This window comes from Strix aluco, chromosome Z, assembly GCF_031877795.1.
Source record: "Strix aluco isolate bStrAlu1 chromosome Z, bStrAlu1.hap1, whole genome shotgun sequence".
Classification (NCBI taxonomy): Eukaryota; Metazoa; Chordata; class Aves; order Strigiformes; family Strigidae; genus Strix; species Strix aluco.
In genome coordinates, this window is record NC_133971.1 from 58,193,485 (window position 1) to 58,212,441 (window position 18,957).

The 18,957-nt window shown below is 38.8% G+C and overlaps 1 protein-coding gene across 7 annotated transcripts in view; it reads left to right on the top strand.

Annotated features, from left to right (window-relative positions):
- Positions 1–18,957, top strand: part of LNPEP (leucyl and cystinyl aminopeptidase) — an 81,870-nt gene that overhangs the window by 26,557 nt on the left and 36,356 nt on the right. Inside the window, exons 1-4 of one of the 7 annotated variants that reach the window (XM_074813229.1) lie at positions 8,818–8,949; positions 12,798–12,904; positions 13,259–13,522; positions 15,744–16,584. In XM_074813229.1, coding sequence (XP_074669330.1) covers positions 15,767–16,584 — 818 coding nt within the window. In that variant the 5' untranslated portion in view covers positions 8,818–8,949; positions 12,798–12,904; positions 13,259–13,522; positions 15,744–15,766. Of the gene's footprint in view, positions 1–8,817; positions 8,950–12,797; positions 12,905–13,258; positions 13,619–15,045; positions 15,178–15,724; positions 16,585–18,957 lie in introns of those variants that run through there. The other 6 variants (XM_074813228.1, XM_074813227.1, XM_074813230.1 and 3 more) reach the window with 6 other exon arrangements.

Below are 18,957 nucleotides of genomic sequence, written 5' to 3' on the forward strand. Positions count from 1 at the left end.
GGGCAGCCAATTCCAATGCCTAACAACCCATTCTGTAAAGAAATGCTTCATAATATCTAGTCTAAACCTTCCCTGGAGCAATGTGAGGCCATTTCCTCTTGTCCTATCGCTTATTACTTCGTTAAAGAGACTCATCCCCAGCTCTCTGCAACCTCCTGTCAGGTAGTTGTAGAGGGCAATGAGGTCTCCCCTCAGCCTCCGCTTCTCCAGACTAAACAACTCCAGTTCCCAGCCGTTCCTCGTACGATGTGCTCCAGACCGTTCACCAGCTTCATTGCCCTTCTCTGAACACAGTCCAGTAATTCAATGTCCTTTTTGTAGTGAGGGGCCCAAAACTGAACACAGTAATCGAGGTGGGCTCACCAGTGCTGAGTACAGGGGTAAGATCACTTCCCTGTCCCTGCTGGCCATGCTATTTCTGATACAAGCCAGGATGCCATTGGCCTTCTTGGCCACCTGGGCACACTGCTGGCTCATGTTCAGCCGGCTGTCAGTCAACACCCCTAGGTCTCTCTCCGATTGGCAGCTCTCCAGCCACTCCTCCCCAAGCCTGTAGCGCTGCTGGGGGTTGTTGTGGCCAAAGTGCAGCACCTGGCATTTGGCCTTATTGAAGCTCATACAGTTGGCCTTAGCCCATCACTCCAGCCTGTCCAGATCTCTCTGCAGAGCCTCCCTACCCTCGAGCAGATCAACACTCCCACCCAACTTGGTGTCATCTGCAAACTTACTGAGGGTGCACTCAATCCCCTCATCTAGATCATCGATAAAGATGTTAAACAGGAGTGGCCCCAAAACCGAGCCCTGGGGGACACCACTCGTGACCGGCCGCCAGCTGGATTTAACTCCATTCACCACAATTCTTTGGACCCGGCCATCCAGCCAGTTTTTTACCCAGCAAAAGGTGTGCCCATCCAAGACATGAGCAGCCAGTTTCAGCAGGAGAATGCTGTGGGAAACGGTGTCAAAGGCCTTACTGAAGTCAAGGTAGACAACATCCACAGCCTTTCCCTCATCCAATAAGCAGGTCACTCTGTCGTAGAAAGAGCTCAGGTTTGTCAAGCAGGAACTGCCTTTTCATAAACCCATGCTGACTGAGCCTGATCCCCTGGTTGTCTATTATATGACTTTTAATGACACTCAAGATGACCTGCTCCATGACCTTCCCTGGCACCAAGGTCAGACTGACAGGTCTGTAGTTTCCTGGATCCTCCTTCCTGCCTCTCTTGTAGATGGGTGTCACATTTGCCACCCTCCAGTCCAATGGGACCTCCTCAGTTAGCCATGACTTCAGGTGAATCATGGAAAGCGGCTTGGCGAGCACATCTGCCAACTCTTTCAGCACCCTTGGGTGTAACCCATCCGGTCCCACAGACTTGTGTGCATCCAAGTGGTGTAGCAGGTCTCTGACCACTTCCTCTTTAATTGTGATGACTTCATTCTGCTTCCCCTCCCCATCTCCCAGCTCATGAGGCTGGGTGTCCAGGGAATAGCCAGTTCTACTGCTAAAGACTGAGGCAAAGTAGGCGTTAAGCACCTCAGCCTTTTCCTCATCCTTAGTTACTATGTTTCCCTCTGCATCTAGTAAAGGAGGGAGATTTTCCCTAATCCTCCTTTTGCTGTTAACGAATTTATAGAAACAGTTTTTATTATCTTTAACAGCTGCAGCCAAGATGAGCTCTAGCTGAGCTTTGGCTCTCCTAATGTTCTCCCTGCATAGCTTCACTACATCTTTATAGTCTTCATGAGAGACCTGCCCCCTCTTCTAAAGGTCATAGATTCTCCTTTTGTTCTTGAGATCCAGCCAAAGGTCCCTGTTTAGCCAGGCTGGTCTCCTTCCCCACCTGCTTGTTTTTCGGCACACAGGAACAGCCTGCTCCTGTGCCTTTAAGACTTCTCTCTTGAAGTATGTCCAGCCTTCTTGGACTCCCATATCCTTCAGGGCAGCCTCCCAAGGGATTTTTTTAATCAGTCTTCTGAACAGGTCAAAGTTTGCCCTGTGGAAGTCTAAGGTGGCAGTTTCACTAACCCCTCTCTTTGTTTCTCCAAGGATCGATCATTCAATCATCTCATGATCTCTGCACCCTAGATGGCCTCCAACCTTTACTTCCCACACAAGCTCTTCCCTGTTCACAAGAAGTAGGTCCAGGAGGGCACCTTCCCTGGTTGGCTCACTCACCGCCTGTGTGAGGAAGTTATCCTCCACACATTCCAGGAACCTCCTGGATTGTTCCCTGTCTGCTGTGTTGTGATCCCAGCAGGTACCCAGGAGGTTAAAGTCCCCAAGAACAACAGCAAGTGACCATGAGATTTCTCCCAACTGTTTATAGAAAGCTTCATCCACCTCACTGCTTTGGTTGGGAGGTCTATAGCAGACTCCCGCAGCAAGATCTGCTTTAATGGCCCTTAACCTAATCCAAACACTCTCAACCCCGTTATCACTATACTTGATTTCTGAGCTCTCACAGCATTCTCTAACATACAGGGCCACTCCACCACCTCTCCTTCCCTGTCTATCCCTCCTGAAGAGCTTGTAGCCATCAATTGCAGCACTCCAGTTGTGTGAGGCATCCCACCATGTTTCTGTGATAGCTACTATGTCATAGTTCTCATGCTGCATCATGGCTTCAAGCTCCTCCTGTTTGTTGCTCGTACTGTGTGCATTGGTATGGATGCACTTGAGATGAGCTAATGAATCCAACACCTTTTTGTGAGTGTGGGCACCATTCCCTACCAGATCCCATATCATGGGAAAACTAAATTTTAAAACTTATTTGACATATTTAGGGAATACCTTATAGAAGCTCCAGAAATATGTCACAATGAATAGACCTTTGGAACTTGACACACCAGCACATATTTTCCAGCCTGGAGATGGGGCCTACGTCCAGTCATGGAACACTAAACGTCTGACAGAAGAGTGTAAAGGACCGTTTCAGGTTTTGTTAACTACCTATACGGCAGTCAAGGTTTGGGGCAAAGGCCCTTGGATTCATTATTCAAGAATCAAGAAGGCTCCCACCCCATGGGTAGTGGAGTAGCAGTCTCCTCTTAAATTGAAATTAAGGAGATCATGATTGAGTTTTATGTTTGGTCTGTGACAATTACAATAGCCATGGATCAAGTCTGGCCAGAACCAAAATGGAATCAGAATCTTCATTTAATTTTAACACAACAAATTACTAGATACTACATAGAAGTGATTGTTGGGTCTGTACACATTTACCAGAACACTCTTTAGGAACACCAAAGTACATAGGGATTCTAATGTCTGATGATACCCCCTCACACAATAATATTACCATTACTCAAGGCCAGAGCTATAGACAGATTACAACAAGCGCAGACTTTCAGTGGGGCAGTGCTAAGATGACTACTCAACAAGAAATCCAAATAGAAGAACCACAAGTATCCTATAACTATACTTTCATACAGCGATGCCATCTAAATGATGTAACTCTATACTGTAAAAACAACAGTACTATAGATGTAGAACTAAACAACATGTATAACAGTTATACGAAATATATAGATGGGAAATTTGATCTAGCCTTCTTAGACAGATTTAAACGAAACAAAACTAAACCCTCAATTGGATGGCCTGTACCCCGAACAGAAGGAGTAGGATGGTATTGGCTATATTGTAATTGAGCTCGGAAAATATTACCCCTAAGATGGAAAGGAATGTGCACCCTAGGAGCCCTAGTTGCAAATATGACAATAGTTAATAAGCTGCAGGAACAGAGTGGACGGGTGAGGACATTCATTAAACAAACCAGAAGGATTCACAATGCTATAGCAGACCACCCTTATGCATTACACAGTTTCGTTAGAAGGCTTCTCCCTTGGCTCGGAGTAAGTGAATTGGAAAAGACAATTGTAAATATATCCGCTATAATTGAGAACATAAAAACCAAAACTATGGCCACGATACAAGCATTGCAAATTGAAGTGTCCAGTTTATCTCAGGTACTACTACAAAATCAAATGGTCCTTGATTTACTATTGCCTTCACAAGGGGGTGTCTGCACTGTGATTAACACAAGCTGTTGTCTATATGTAGATCAGAATGGTAGAATTCCCATGGATTTGGCAGCAATTTGGGAACAGACAAAGGTCCTGCATCAGGCTACCAAGGATGATACATCCTGGGGCTTTGAAGAATTGTGGCACAAACTTACCTTATGGCTACCAAATTGGGTATGGTTAAGAAATCTGTTTGTGGTGATAATAGTAGTGGTGTGCCTTTGTATCTTAGATTGCATTATGATTCAGTGTTGTAGTTGTTGTAGCCAAATCTGTATGAAAATAAGGTATGGGTATTGAGTACTGAGACCTTGGATTTGTGAGTCCAAAGTCTCAATAAAAGGGGGGAGTTGATACCCGCTAGCTGATGCCTGCAAGCAGTTGATGATAATTGCTGTAAGGAGCCTCAGTCAAGAATGCACCCAACGACATAATTTTTGCAACTGTGATGTGTACATCCTAGACAGGGCAGATAAACCAGCAGACACCTGTGGAAGCCCCTCAGAGACCCTTCCCCAAATTTTAGTACTCTTGTGCAATGTATTAACATATGCATTCGATTCTCTGGAAATATGTGTGTACTTCTCGGAAGTTACATGAATATTCATTTCTTTTATTGTATATATAAGTGTGGCCTTGTCTTTCAGCATGCACATTAGATGGAATAATCCCCGGTGCATCCAATGCTGCAATAAAGAATGCCTGCCTTCTAAAACTTCAGACTAAGTCTTAGAGGGTTCTTCTGAGACCGAATTTATGGTAACACATAAGACAGCTGTTGCTAATCACTTTTGCTGAAAAGTTTTGCTAAAAAGCTCCTTCTGACTCTACAGCTGGGACTGAAGGGATCTACTCTCTCTGCAGTCTAACCTACAGGTCATAATAAACCTTTAGGCCAAGGATTCCCTTGGAGAAATTTATATTTCTAAATTGAGTTAAAATAATAGCAAATGTCTTAAAAGGAATGATCTCATTCCTAAATAGATTAGAAAGTCTGTAAACCATGTGAAATAATCTTTTTTTAAAACTGGCCAGAATTTTTTTTGAAAATTTTGTACTCTTGGACACAAATTTACAGAATGCTGTTCACTGCAACCTGTCCAGAAGAGCTTATCAGCAAACAATGAATGAAGAATTTAAAATAATGTTCTTTCAAATATAAATACCTCTCAGATGGAACCATATAGCACTTAAACTGTTTATAAGCACAGGTCTAAGGAACTGCTCTTATTACCATTTTCTGCTAAATATATAAAATTGCCATCTTTTTTGCCCAATCTCTACTTTTTTTGGTTACTTATAAAGCAATCTGCAGCAACCACTGTGTACTGATTTTGGCTATCCTAATGCATACAATTCATCAAGAAAAGATAAGACACTAGACCATAGCAATCAACAGTTTGATACAAATAGTAAATATAATCCTTAAAGGATGGTTGCTAGGTAGTGACAGGAAGCCTGCAGTTCTGGGAATAATTCCATGCTGAGCACAGAATATTGCTAGCAAATCAACTACGGAAACTTTCCAAGAGTGTATTTTGCATTACCGAATAAGTATTTCATTTCCGCTGCACTGATTTTTTTTTTCTTTTTTGAATGCTGAATGCTTTTTTCTTGAAGTAGTGTGAGTAATCAGCAAAATAGGCAGAAGGTATACTAAAGTAAGTTAGAGAGTTGTAGGACTTGGCTTCAGGTTCTCTGCATTTTTTTTTTTTTTTTTGAGAATAGAATTGCATGTAAAGTCTCTCTGGATTGACCATCAGTTTTGGTTGTCTGTGACAGCAAGAAATGGACTGTGCAGCTCCACTGGCTCCAATCAGTACTGTATTCCTGCTGTTTAGTTCTCTGATTCAGCAGAGATGAAAGGAAATTCTGTTTCACAAGTAACTTTAGAGGTGGTCTCCTTTCAAGTGTGTCAAAAGGTGATGAAGCTACTATGTGCTCAAATGTTCAGGTGGATTGAGAGGCTCTATCCCATTCTTCTGGACCAGCTGTAAACGTTAGGATGATGGGCAGTTCTGCAGATGACTGGGTCCATTTATCTGTTTGCTCTGACTAACTGTTTAAAAGTTGGATCCTACTTCATATGTATGCTCCATGCTTAGAAAGCATGGCTTTCCTTTCATAGCTGCTGATGCTGCAGGAACAGGGAATTACAGTTTAAATCAAAGTAAAGGTTAGCTACCAGCACAGTTGCTTTTAGCCAGTTGATTTAAGTGTCTCTTCTATAATCCTTGGTTCAGATCATGAAGTGAAGATGGTTTGCCTAAGCAAGCAATCAGTCCTAAGGCTGGAGATGTGTGGAGACTTAATAGAACTACTGCTGGTTTGTCTAATGAGTTTTTTGCTACAGACTAATACACAGCTGAGTATTTGAGTGCACTTTACATGTACATACTTGCTAAGATCAATAATTTTATCTATGGGTTTCTTACAGAACTGAGGTTATTTCTGATTTGACCAGCAGGTTTTGAAATTGCAGTATCACAGAAAGCAACTCTGAAGCAGCATCCAAACATTCAGAAAGAGCCTGAAGAAGGCTTTAGGTAGGAGGAGCTTTGTTATTCTTAAGCACTTGTAGACTGAGCAGTTACTGACATATGCAGCCAGGAAGTATTCAATGGTAATTATTTGTATTCTTTGAGAATTTTGTGGGGAGAAACTTGGATGTCATCTAGTCATGAGATAATGCCATCTATGTATTCAAATCCTGTACCAAAGATCTTAAGATAACAGCGTATAAATAGGACATAATAGATAGATGGGGATTTGAATGATGACTAAATAAAAAGGGAAGGGGGAACATGAAAAACAAAAACCCCTTTGCCTCAGTGTTAATGTATTTTGAGGACTTTATTCTTAAAATCTTGATATAAAATTGATATAAAATATTGTAGATTTTCTAAGTTCACACTTCTGTTTCTTGATCTTTTTTGTCGTATTTGCAGAAGTGGTTAAGTGGGGTGGAGTGTAACAGCATTTGAGTCACTTATTTCTCTGCTGGATTTTTGAAACTCCTTTCTGATTTATCACATTATGCAGTTCATAACATAAACTAAGGTTTCTAGCCTTATTTTGTCTTTAAATTTACAAAAATATCAAGTTTCTTTCTAAGAAGATGTTAACAAAGTTTTAAGTGCATTTTTGAAGGCTACTAATTCAGATGTTTAGTTGTCATATAAATCTGTCCTTCTTTGCAAGCCAAGGCCATTTTATTCCTCATCTTTAAAAAAAAAAAAAAAGGATAACAAGTTGTATTTATCTGTACAGGATATTCTTATTTCTGTTGATTTAAATTCAAATGTTTATTAGCAGTGATAAAAATTGTAACTATTGTTGTTCAGAAATAGTGATTTTTAATTGGCAGTCTCCACCAAGGAAGTGATTACACTTTCTGAAATACTTCTCACTTTCTGGATTTCCAGTGTAGTATTTAGAATCTCAGTTTTCTTCAAAATGCCTCTGTATGCCAGTTTTAGCACCTGTGAAAATGAATCTGTGTTTTGGAACTCCCTTTGGGCTGCCTGTCTTCCTTCTTTCCTCACAGCCAAGGCAGAAACAATAATGGCAACAATAGTTTTGGCTGAGAATAAGATCAAGATTTGGAGCAAGACTCAAGCAATTAGTCCAACATGGGATCCACAGATAAGAGTGAAAATTCCCCTCACTCTTCTGTGAAAACTTTTAATGTTTTGCAGTTTGGAGTTGTGGGGATTGATTCATTCCCTGTTAAGCAGAACTGGTAAACTGACATTAGTAGGAGAAGAACCTGGGTGTATAGTTTTAATTTTTACACTTCCTTATACACATTTTAGATTTTTTAATGTGTAAAATTACATTTGTGTTTCTAGTCAAGTCTAGCTTTTCTCCCTGCCATGCATTAAGAATTTTTTTTTCTAATGATGGGCTTAGCGGTTTGTACATTTAAAATGTAGACTTACTTTAAATTTAAAATAAAAACTAGTATTTGTTTATAGATTGGTTTAATCTTAACAAACCCATAAAATTTCTGAAAGCTTGCTGAATATTACTTATGCTATTTTCCTATAGCTTGTTTTCCTCCTTCTTGCATTCAGACTATACACTGCAAGTTCATTTGCCTTTTATTGGCTCTCACATTTCATGTTGTTCTTGTCTCTAGCTTGGAAGGACTGATGACATGAGATATGTGTGAGAAATTTCACTATGTAAACCTGAAATAGGTATATTTTTGATTTTGTCTCTCATAAATACAGATGAATGCTGTACTGTGAGTAACATGTTGATCCTTTTCTTAAAACAGCAGATTCTATAACAAGTACACCTATTACTCACAAAATTTCTAGTGCCGTGTCTGCACTGGCAACTGCATAGATCATACTACCTCTTAAAGACACTGCAAGTGTAGCAGAAAAAGTTTATGCATTTATCTTGGCTATAATACGTTCTTTTAAATTGTGGCATGCTTCCATTTCTTTTTTTTTCAGATACGATGAGAAACTTATTTCACTAAGAAGAATATGAATTTTCAGTGTTAATGCAAACATTCTTCCCATCTAATGTTCAACTTTTTTTTTTTTTTCTTCTGCTAGGAACATGGTTATGCTGAATATACTGCTTTTGATATAAGACAGTGCAGTGACTTCATGTGTTGTTATTTCTGCAAGGTTTCTTCATTGGCTCTTCCATTTGACATAATGTTAATTACTGGCAAGGACTAAATAACATAGAGCAGTAGCATTTGTACAGTCTTTGTATCCATGTCTATATGTCAGTGACCTCCTTTAACTCTCCTTTCCTTTCCTTTGTTACTAGTCCCAAAGTCCAAATAAAGGAGAGAAGATCAAATTCCATGTACTGTAACCAGTCTTGCTATTTTTTTAAGACAATACATCTGACCACTTGAAGTGTCCTTACCTGCCATACACAGTGTATTTGCAAGTGCTTGTAAGTGCTTCAAATATTTTCTTGGAGTTCTGTAAACAAATAGCTTTATGCTGTTTGCTAAACTTAAGAGTGCAAAACTAATTTTCCAATGCTTAAGGAACGGTGGAGCCTTTGCTTTTTTGACGTTAGACTGTGTGGCACAGTATTTGTTCCTGCTGGCATCTTTTCCTCAAACTCACTTTATTGTTGTGGTAGTGGTTCATTCATCTATTAGGAATCACATAATCTAAGTTTACTAACTGTGCCAAAATCTTACAAGTGTTTCACCACTACTTCTAGAAGAGGTGGCATATAGACAGGTACATGAACATAATATAGATCTTTAAAAGGAAAAAAACACCTTAGAGTTGCTTTTTGCCCCATCTTAGTAAATGCAACCAGTCTTTAGTAGGAACAAAATCCATGTGGTTTGTCTATGGCATTTGCTGTTTGGTCAGCAGCTGCCTCTACTAAGAAAAGGCCAATCCTTTCAAAGTTGGACATACAAGTTAGGTATGTACAACAATATTATGGCCCTGAATAATTAACCCCATTGTTAAACACCTGTACTGTTCCTGAAATCATTGGACAGAATTATTCTTTGACATAATATCAATGAGTTACTTGGTAGCAAGTCAGGTAGCAAAACAGATACTTTGTTCATAGTTTTTGTGTGTTCTTGCCTGTTAGACCAGGTACAGAACACATCAACATATTAGTAGATGTCTATTTTGGGGCAGCAGTAACTCTGCACCCTCATGTTACTTAAGTGCAACTGAAATAGTTTACATTCTGTGGGAATCAGTTTTCACTCCAACTCGTAGGCACACTTTATATAGGGCCATTTGGTCTGGCCTTGGGTTTTGCTACATGTGCTGGTCTATGACAACATACTACCCAATAGTTGTTTGGCTTCTAGGTTATTCCAGGATAACAGAAAGTGTCCTATGCTTATCTCTGCAGTAGGGGTTCAGTTGCTATAAAATGCCAGGTGTTACTGTAATTATTTTAACATTTCTTTCAGTTAAAATACTACTCATTTTTTAAAGATGGGAATGTGCTGAAGTTCAGTCTTAGAAAGTGATAACAGTCTGTCTGACATTACCAATAGGATTTGTTGAGTGGAAATTGTGCTGTTTTTTTAATTTTAACCTCTTAATTAGAATATGGAAAGTTGGAAAAAGAACAATTGCCTGCATATATTATAAAAAGGAATGAACTTGAGGAAAGGGTCACTTAGATTCACATAAGAATTTTGAGTGCTGAGATTTCAGTTCTGACACCGAATATCCAGACATGAATCCTGATAGCAAAGACATTACTGATTTTGTTTTGCAAGGGGTATCAGTAGCGTTATGGGAAGATGCTGACTCTGAAAGAGAAAGAAAGAATGACTTTTTGTATTCTACAGAATATTTGTGATAGATTCCAAAACCAAAACATCCTAAGATATTTCATTGTCGCACCTACTAAGATTCATTACATGGTGTTACTTGAGGCTTTTAGTCTCCTTGTTAATGGGAACAGAGCTCTTCAGACAAAATAAATACTTGGAGCAAATGCTAGACAGTTTTACTGCAGCCCCTGATTGTTCCTGAATGAACTTGAGTATTGTAATAAAGTTGCTTTGTAAGCTGAAAGACTAATTTGTGAAAGGGTGTAGGGAGTGAAAGATATACGTCTTGTAGGAACCAGATAAGGGACCTCCTGTTTAGCTTGACCTGATTAATTACTCACCTTCGTGTACTTAAGTGATGCCACTTTTTACCACCTAGGTATGCTGTTCACATTAGCAAAGGATGCAGTATATACATGTCCTGGTTTAGCTAGGATAGGGTTAAGTTTCCCCAGCAGTGGGGGGAAGCTCTAGCTGGGTTATTCAATACCATGCTGACGTCACCTCCTGGCGCCCAAGCGCAGGAGCGCGGGAGAATCGGTGAACGCGGGTGTTATGCGATCTCTCTGCTCTCACTGCTGTATCAGTACATATTTTGCTCTGTTCATTGTTATTACTGTTATTGTTGTTGTTTGTTTTGTCGCTGTTGCACTGTTGTATTAAACCTCTCCTTATCTCAGCCCCGGGGCTTTGTATTTCACTGCCTTTGTGGGGGAGGGGCAGTGGCCGAGTGGTCTCAGACCCCAGCAGAGCCTAAACCACCACAATACATCAAGCTTATTGTACTGTTGGCTTGTCCTGTTTTAAACTGCATTTGAATTTCATGTCTACACATTCTGTCCTCTTTACAGAAAACAACAGAACAGGCTTGTTATCATTTTCTGAATATTATAATGGGGAGATATGTGGCAATAGGTTTTTGGGCATCTGTGTTGCAGGAGGCAGCTCTAAAGAAACTTTTTCAAAACAATTTTGAGAAAAAGTCTGCCTTGCTTCAGCTTTGCAATATTAGGAGGATTGGCTGTCTGGATTGGTCTATCACATTTAGTTTTCAACCTCACATCTCTTCTTAGTTTCTAAGCTGTGAGTATTCACATCGTTTGCTAGATGTGATAATAGATCACGTATTGAGGAAGATACTGAAAATCTCTGATTTTCAGATTACAAATTTATAGAAGAATTGTGTAAAATCACTTTTACTTGGGTGTGTTTAAGATTTTAGCTGCTTAAACTTTAAGTTTTAGCGTCATTTCATCAGTGCTAATTAGGGAGCAACAAGTCTCAGCCCCATTACTTTTTTTCACCATTTTGTTCACTCTCACACTAAGAGTGTGTTTAGTGTTCCAATGTTTAGTAAAGATTTAGATTTAAATTGCCATGCCAGATAACAGATAATTTTTGTAGTGCATTTTAGCAGGTCAGATCAGTACTTTCTTAATTGTGGACTAGTGTGACCACAAATGCCTCTAGTGCACCTGCAGCCACTGGCATGGCAGCGGTAATTCACTGGAACCATGCAGCTTCTTTACAGGTTAAAGTTCTCTAGTCTTGCAGTTATACTATTTTTCCTGCATCATATTTGAAATTTGAATTAATGTGCTTGAATATCTGAATGAATGTGCTTTTAGCATGTTTCATAATGGGAATGTTTGCCTCTTGACCATACTTGGTGTGAAAGATGTCTGAAATGTGATGGTTGCAATCATGTTCCTCAGTCTGCTGCTTGTTCCTTATGGCTTGTTTCGGTTTAAGAATACCTTTTTTTTGCCCTTCCTATGGGCTTTTTAGCTCATATTGTAGCAGCCCATGGGTTAAAACTGAAAGGTCATAAGAGTTCACATGACTGATGACTTACTCTATCATGTTACAAATACCAGTGAACTAGCAGGAATCAAACAGTCCAGAGTTTATCTGAGTGTAAAAGCTTTAAATGTGTTTGCCATAGTTCCTCTACAAAAAGTAGCCTGACTTCTATGCTTCTGTGAATGCGTAAGTGCAGTAACCTTTTGATACTTTGTCCATATGCTTTCCATTGGAGAATAGTAGTCTGGTGGTGCCCTTGATCTTCAGTAAAGTTCCGATCTGACAGATTTTCAACACTACAAAACAACCAAGACTTTGCTTTTGATTTTTTCAAATACTTCCATAGAAATTAGTTTTAACTGTTGTTTTCCTAGAAATTAATGTCTCTTAGGTATTAAAACTGTGAATTGCTTGAAACTAAGATCCTTTTTAGCTTTTCTATCTTGGTTTCAGTTTGAGATTTTTTGTATCATTTAATTCCTTTTGACTAAAAGTGTTATTAATGCCTGCATGCAACTTTGAAAATATTAAGATAGTTGGCGTTAGAAGAATTAGGTCTTTATTAGAGTAAGCTCTTCAGACAACAAACTGTTCTATGAGCAGCAGAGCTGATGAAGCCTACATTGTGCCAGATTTATGCTCTTTATCTTTCTCCTCCTTCCCTCTGCAGTGCCTCCCCTGTCTTCTACCTCTTTTGCTGGCCATGCAGCAGCACATGCCATGGCTGGGGTTGGAGCTGTGTACTGATTGGCTGCTACCTTTTGGAGTGGTTAAGATGTGAGTCTTAATACCTGCCTTTTCTACATAGTTGATATTGATTTGGGTGTCTTCCAGCAGCAGCTGGTTGTTTTGGGGTGGGATTGCATTGGGATTTTAAGAAATTTGGTCTTCAGTCTGTTTTCAAATTTGATAGAAGCCAGCCAGCAGATTTGAAGAGCTGGTTACCTGAGGGAGTAATCAGCAAGAATCTCTGGTAAAAGTAGTTTAGTGAATTCTTGATAAACTATTCCTGGGTAGATGAATTGTAAAAGAACTTTTGTTGCACAATACTTCGTCTTTCCACTTTTTTTTCTCCACTAGTTTGTCTGTGTGTTTTCACATGTAACTTAGCTTTTTATCCTCTTTCTTTAGTCTGTGAGGCCTCCAATCAGATATGTGAGTACACCTGTAGAGACCATAGTGCTGGACTACTGAACTGCAACCACAGCCTGAAGGCCAGACCATGAGCACTGTACTTGGAAATGCCATAAGGACAGAAACTTTTAGAAGCTGCTTTTTACAGGAGGTTGGATTATTTGACCTTGCTGAAGTCACTTCCAACCTCAGCAGCCTGTGACCCTATGATCCTATTCCTAGTCAGAGCAGCATGTTTACAGTGGGACAAAGGGTGAGCAGGTAGATCCAAATTCCAGCAAACTCCCTGCTTTCATCCATCTCCATATTGATTGTTCGGACTGACAAGTGTACCTTCCTCTTACTGACTTTTGTGGGGTAGGATTTTTTATTTTCTTTTTTCTTATTTTAAGGCCTTTGCAGAGACATGTTCAAGGTTGATCTTTTTAAAGTAATGCAGTAGTTTTTAGTTGGAGATGCAAGGTGCTGATTTATGAAGCTATTATTTGTTTTGAAGGTATCTGAATAGTCTAAGTCTGAAATAAATGGTAGGCAAGTATCGTTAGAGGTTTAATAATTAGATATCACACAAAGAGAAAAGCATGGTAGAATGTGGGCTAGAATAAGAATTCTTGCTCTGTCCTTTTCAGTGGTAGGGCTACTGACACTGTAGTTTTCGGAGTTTGTGTCCTTGAAACAGAAAGTCTTAAATGTATCAATACATCTTAGAGTAAGTGTTAAGGAGTTTTGTATAGCTGGTTTTGAAAAGATTCTTGCCATCTTTTCTTTAAGATGTTTTATTTTCACCTTTGAAAATTTCAGCCGTATAGAAACCTGACTTTAGGAAAAAAAAAAGGAAAAAAAGGCTATAAACCATAAATCTTTATCCTCCCAATATCTTCCATTAGTCTGTTTCAACATTTTAATTCCTATTAAGCAGCAATATATAGTTGTATTCCTGAAATTATTAATGTAATTTACTTCTGTATAATATTATCCTCAATTATTGGATGGGAGCTTTGCAATATAGATAAAATCAGTAATGTATTATAGGAGCGCTGATATTCTAGGCTGTATATAGATTGGCAAAATGTACATTCTTGTTGGAAATTAATAAAAGTCAACCCGCTTTTCAGTATGTTTAGATCAAAAGAAAAATTTTATCTTTCTCATTCTGAAAATATAGAACGTGGAGGATAGAGGCGTGATGTGATTATTGTCCTAAAGTTAGCAGCAGACCTTCATGTCTGAAAGAGGTTAGTTTAATTTCTGAAGCCTTGCAGTTGGACAAAAGTTTTGTCTAGCGCCTTAGAAGCTGTGACAGGGGACTAACTCAAATTAACTGTAATTTCAAGGCCCTAAAAAGTTGGTAATGGGATTTCTTGGGCTTTTTGGGAGACAAATCTCTGTATAGATGGCTTTTCCATTTGAGTTGTTTTGTTCTCTAGATAACTCTATGGTGTCCTAACAAAAGCCAACCAACATCCGTTGTATGTTGTTTATAGTGCTTTGGTTTAAATACAGTATGGAAAAAAAATTCCTTACTCCTAGGTTAACTACTTTTGGGTGTCCATACCCCATTCCCTCTATATACTTCTTTCCAACAGTGTTTTTAATTTTCTCCACTTTCCACTGAGCAGGTTAGCTGAAAGATAACCTTTTACATAAACAGTTACAGACATGACCAGAAGTTTGATTAAAATACAACTGCATGTAGAATATGAAAGTATCTTTTAAAATGCTTTTAAAATATGGTATGAATTTCAATTCTTCTTTTATGTTCAGTTATCTGCTATCTATTACAGACAAATTTTATGGAAACAGTCTGCTTGGCACTGATTTAACTTCTTACCTGCATGGATTGTTTCAAGGGTTGTATGAGCTAACTTAAATGAAGATGTCAACTGGAGCTATAATTTTTATCCTGTCATTTTTGTGTGAGAAATATTTTGTATCTTTTTTGGAGGGTGTTTGAAAAATAAAGTTAAAAAATTTCAAATAGATATTTTATTTGTGTAGCTGCCAGCACCTTGGCAGATTTTCTCCCCTATTAAAGAATTTAGTACCTAGCATATTCAGAAATACCTCTTGAACTGCACTGGCTGCCTGTGCTTTACCCTTCAACATAAAGAACGTTCCATCTTAACCAATCTAGTTGAATACAGATATAATTTACTGGGTTAGAGGAAGTGTAGCCAAGACACTAACATCAATTAACTGGGAATGCTATGCAGTGATATAACTGATCCCCAGTTATGGTGCAAGACATGTGACTGAGTATGCTCAATGGAAACATCATTTTGAAGATACTGAATGAAAAATTACAGTAGGCAGAAAAGCACAGAAATATTTTCTAGAAACAAACCTGAGAGAGAAATTTGAAGAGCTGTTGATTGTATGTGCTGTAAAAGTGTTTCCCATTCTGTAATTTAGTAAACTATTTTTGAGGTATTATAATCATGCATTTTGTTTATCATATAACAGATGGTCTTTACTTTTTCAGATCGAATTCAGTTACCCAGGAATATGATTGAAAACAGCATGTTTGAAGAAGAGCCTGACGTGGTTGACTTGGCAAAAGAGCCTTGTTTACATCCTCTGGACCCTGATGAAGTGGAATATGAACCAAGGAGCTCCCGGCTTTTGGTGCGTGGCCTCGGAGAACATGAAATGGATGATGATGAAGAGGATTACGAGTCATCAGCAAAATTGCTGGGGATGTCCTTCATGAACAGAAGCTCGAGTCTCCGGAATAACATGTCTGTCTATAGACAAAATCCAAATGAATCATGTTCGGTGCCCTCTACAAGGACCATGGTGGTTTGCACAGTTGTTCTTGTGATTGCAGTTTCATTAATAATGGCGATTTATCTTCTTCCCAAATGTACCTTTACCAAAGAAGGCTGCTATAAAAAAAATCATACAATGGAACTAATATACCCTCTGGCAACCAATGGAAAACTATTTCCATGGGCAAAAATTAGGCTTCCTCCTGATGTTGTACCACTGCATTATGATCTTGTTTTGCAGCCAAACCTAACTACTCTGAAATTTTCAGGCTCTGTAAACATAGTGGTTAATGTCATCCAGGTAACTTGGAAAATTGTACTTCACAGCTCGGGACTTAATATCACGAAGGCAACTATTACTTCAGCAGGAGGGCATCAAGCAAAGCCAGCTGAATTCCTGGAATATCCATTGCATGACCAGATTGCAGTCATGGCTCCTGAAGCTCTCCTTGTAGGACAGAATTACACTGTCAACATAGAATATTCATCTAATTTATCAGATACCTATTATGGCTTTTACAAAATTTCTTACAAGGAGGAGAATTCTGAGCAAAGGTATGCGCACAAATGCAGCTTCTCTTTTCTGTCACTTCTAGATTGTGCTTTGATAATAGAAATAACAAGGGTTGATTTTTCTATTGGATATTTTGTACAACTGATTCCTATTGAGAAAAATCGATCTTTAATCTCCTGATTAATCTACCTGAAAAATGTCTTTCATGGATGAGTTCATGAAGTCAGGGCAGCCTCTCCATCAGTTAAATGTAGTGCGGTATAATGGTTATGGGTAGCTATAGTGTGGCTTTTTGTTTGTTTAATTTTTAGTTTCTCTCTTTGGAAATTCTTCCCACATCTCTCCAGTCCCAGAGTCTCAAGGCAGGGACTGTGAAAACAAAGTCCCACTATCATAAGAGAAGATCAGATTCGAGATCATCTGAGGAACCTGAACATACACAAGTCCATGGGACCCAATGAAATGCATCCCACAGTCTGAAGGGAACTGGCTGATGTAGTTACCAAGTTGCTCTCAATCATAGTTGGAAAGTCTTGGCATTCAGCCAAAGTCCTTTAGTGGCTGGAGAAAAGGGAAGCATCACACTAATTTTTAAAAAGGGTAAATCAATGCTTTTTACCAAGAAGCTTAATGAAATTACCACCCACTTCAAATGGGCCTTACACTGGTCATGTGCTTTAGAGCGTTGGTGCCTTTATTGGCACATCATTGTCCATGCAGGTTTTCTAAAAACAGAGCACTGCAATAAATGAAAGATGGAAAAAGCAGCATGGGTCAGTCCAGGACCGGCTGACAGCAGAGTAGTTTTGAAGGACCCACAAAACTACTGCTAAATAGAGTAAAGACATGAAACACTTAACAGCTTGTGCTAGGAAGTGCTAAGATCTAAAGCTTAGAAAAAAGAAAAGTTAAATGGGATATAAAGTAAAAAGCAAGAAAAATCAATCCTATCAGTGTTACAAATCTTTGCAACAACAGGGAGTTTGTATGGAAATTCCCAAAATGCTAATAAGTAGATTTTGTTTCCTGAAGGGGGAAGGTGGAACTTAGATTAGCACCATCAACCCAACCTTTTACACATTGAGAGTTATTCTCTGGAAAGAGGATCATGCTGAGATTGTATTTGTTTTCAGTTACTTAAAACAAGACCCTTCACTGAGCTGTTGCAAACTTTTTCAGCAAGACTCCTTTATGAATAAAGCAGAAGTGTGGCAAACTTGGTCATAATTCTTCTCTCTGCAGTGAGAAATGATAACTGTATGCTGCTAATGTTTGAATTATTTAAGTCCTTCAATGATAGCTCATCTTTAAAAAAATAAACAAAACAAGTTACTCAGGGTAAAGATGATTTCCAGACTGTTAGAAAGCTGCATAACATAAGAAAGATGTATTTCTATTCTATTCTCTAAGCAAAAACCCAGGATATTTTATTTCAGATTCAGCAGGTCTCTCTAAGCATTAACAACAGATATTTAAACCAAAACACATTTATTTTTCTAAAGTTTACTCACAGTTTGCCTTTAAAACTCCCTTTATCTAGATCTTAGTGGGTCTATGACGTATTGCTGAAGCGTACAAGAAAACAAGTTAGCTGCAACAGTTGTTTTCAAATATATGCAAAACCTGGTGCATTCAAATGAACTGTGGAACATTAAGTAGGTTCTTGAATTAGTCAGCAACTGAGAAAGGCAGGAATTCCCCTCTTTATTCCCATGTGTTCCTGTTGGTCCTCATGTGAGGTAGTCTAATAGGCTTTCTTTAAGAGATTAAGAATTTTAAGAAAAATAATTTGGGATTAAAGGATTGCTGATCTGTTTCAGTTTGGTTGCATCTCCGATGAAAGTGCGTGTGTTTTACTGAAGTGCAAACACCGATGACAGTTCAGGTCCCTCAGGTAAAGTGCTGTTGATAAGCCTCTTATGAAGGGGCTGTTCCTGAGCATACTAAAATCTTACAACGTATGCATGATCATTAGAGAGAATCTGTTGTGAAACTTGTGAAACTGCTGATAGGCTTCAGAATTCCATGATTATAACAAAAATGCCACAAGTTGTCTCTGTTGTGAAATGTGTTGGATAATAAAGAATCACAAAAGGTGTAGATTGCATCAGAAGAGCATAACCACAAAGTGAAATTAAATAGTTAAGTAGCTTATCACAAGGACATGCATTACCGTGAATAAGAATACGTGTCAAAGGCAAAAATGACTTGAATAATTAGCCTCTTTTTGAATTTCCATGGTTTTTTCCTATTCTGATGTAGCTGAAGCTTTGTTTTCTTCTTGTATTTGCTGTACTAGAAAGAGAATGTGTAAGTGTTCACAGAGGAAAAAGGTGATCTGTCAGTAAGTTCCTGAGTTATTGTGTCCCTTTAGTCTAGTGCTAGCTGCTTTTGTTCAGGAATAAGCTATAGCA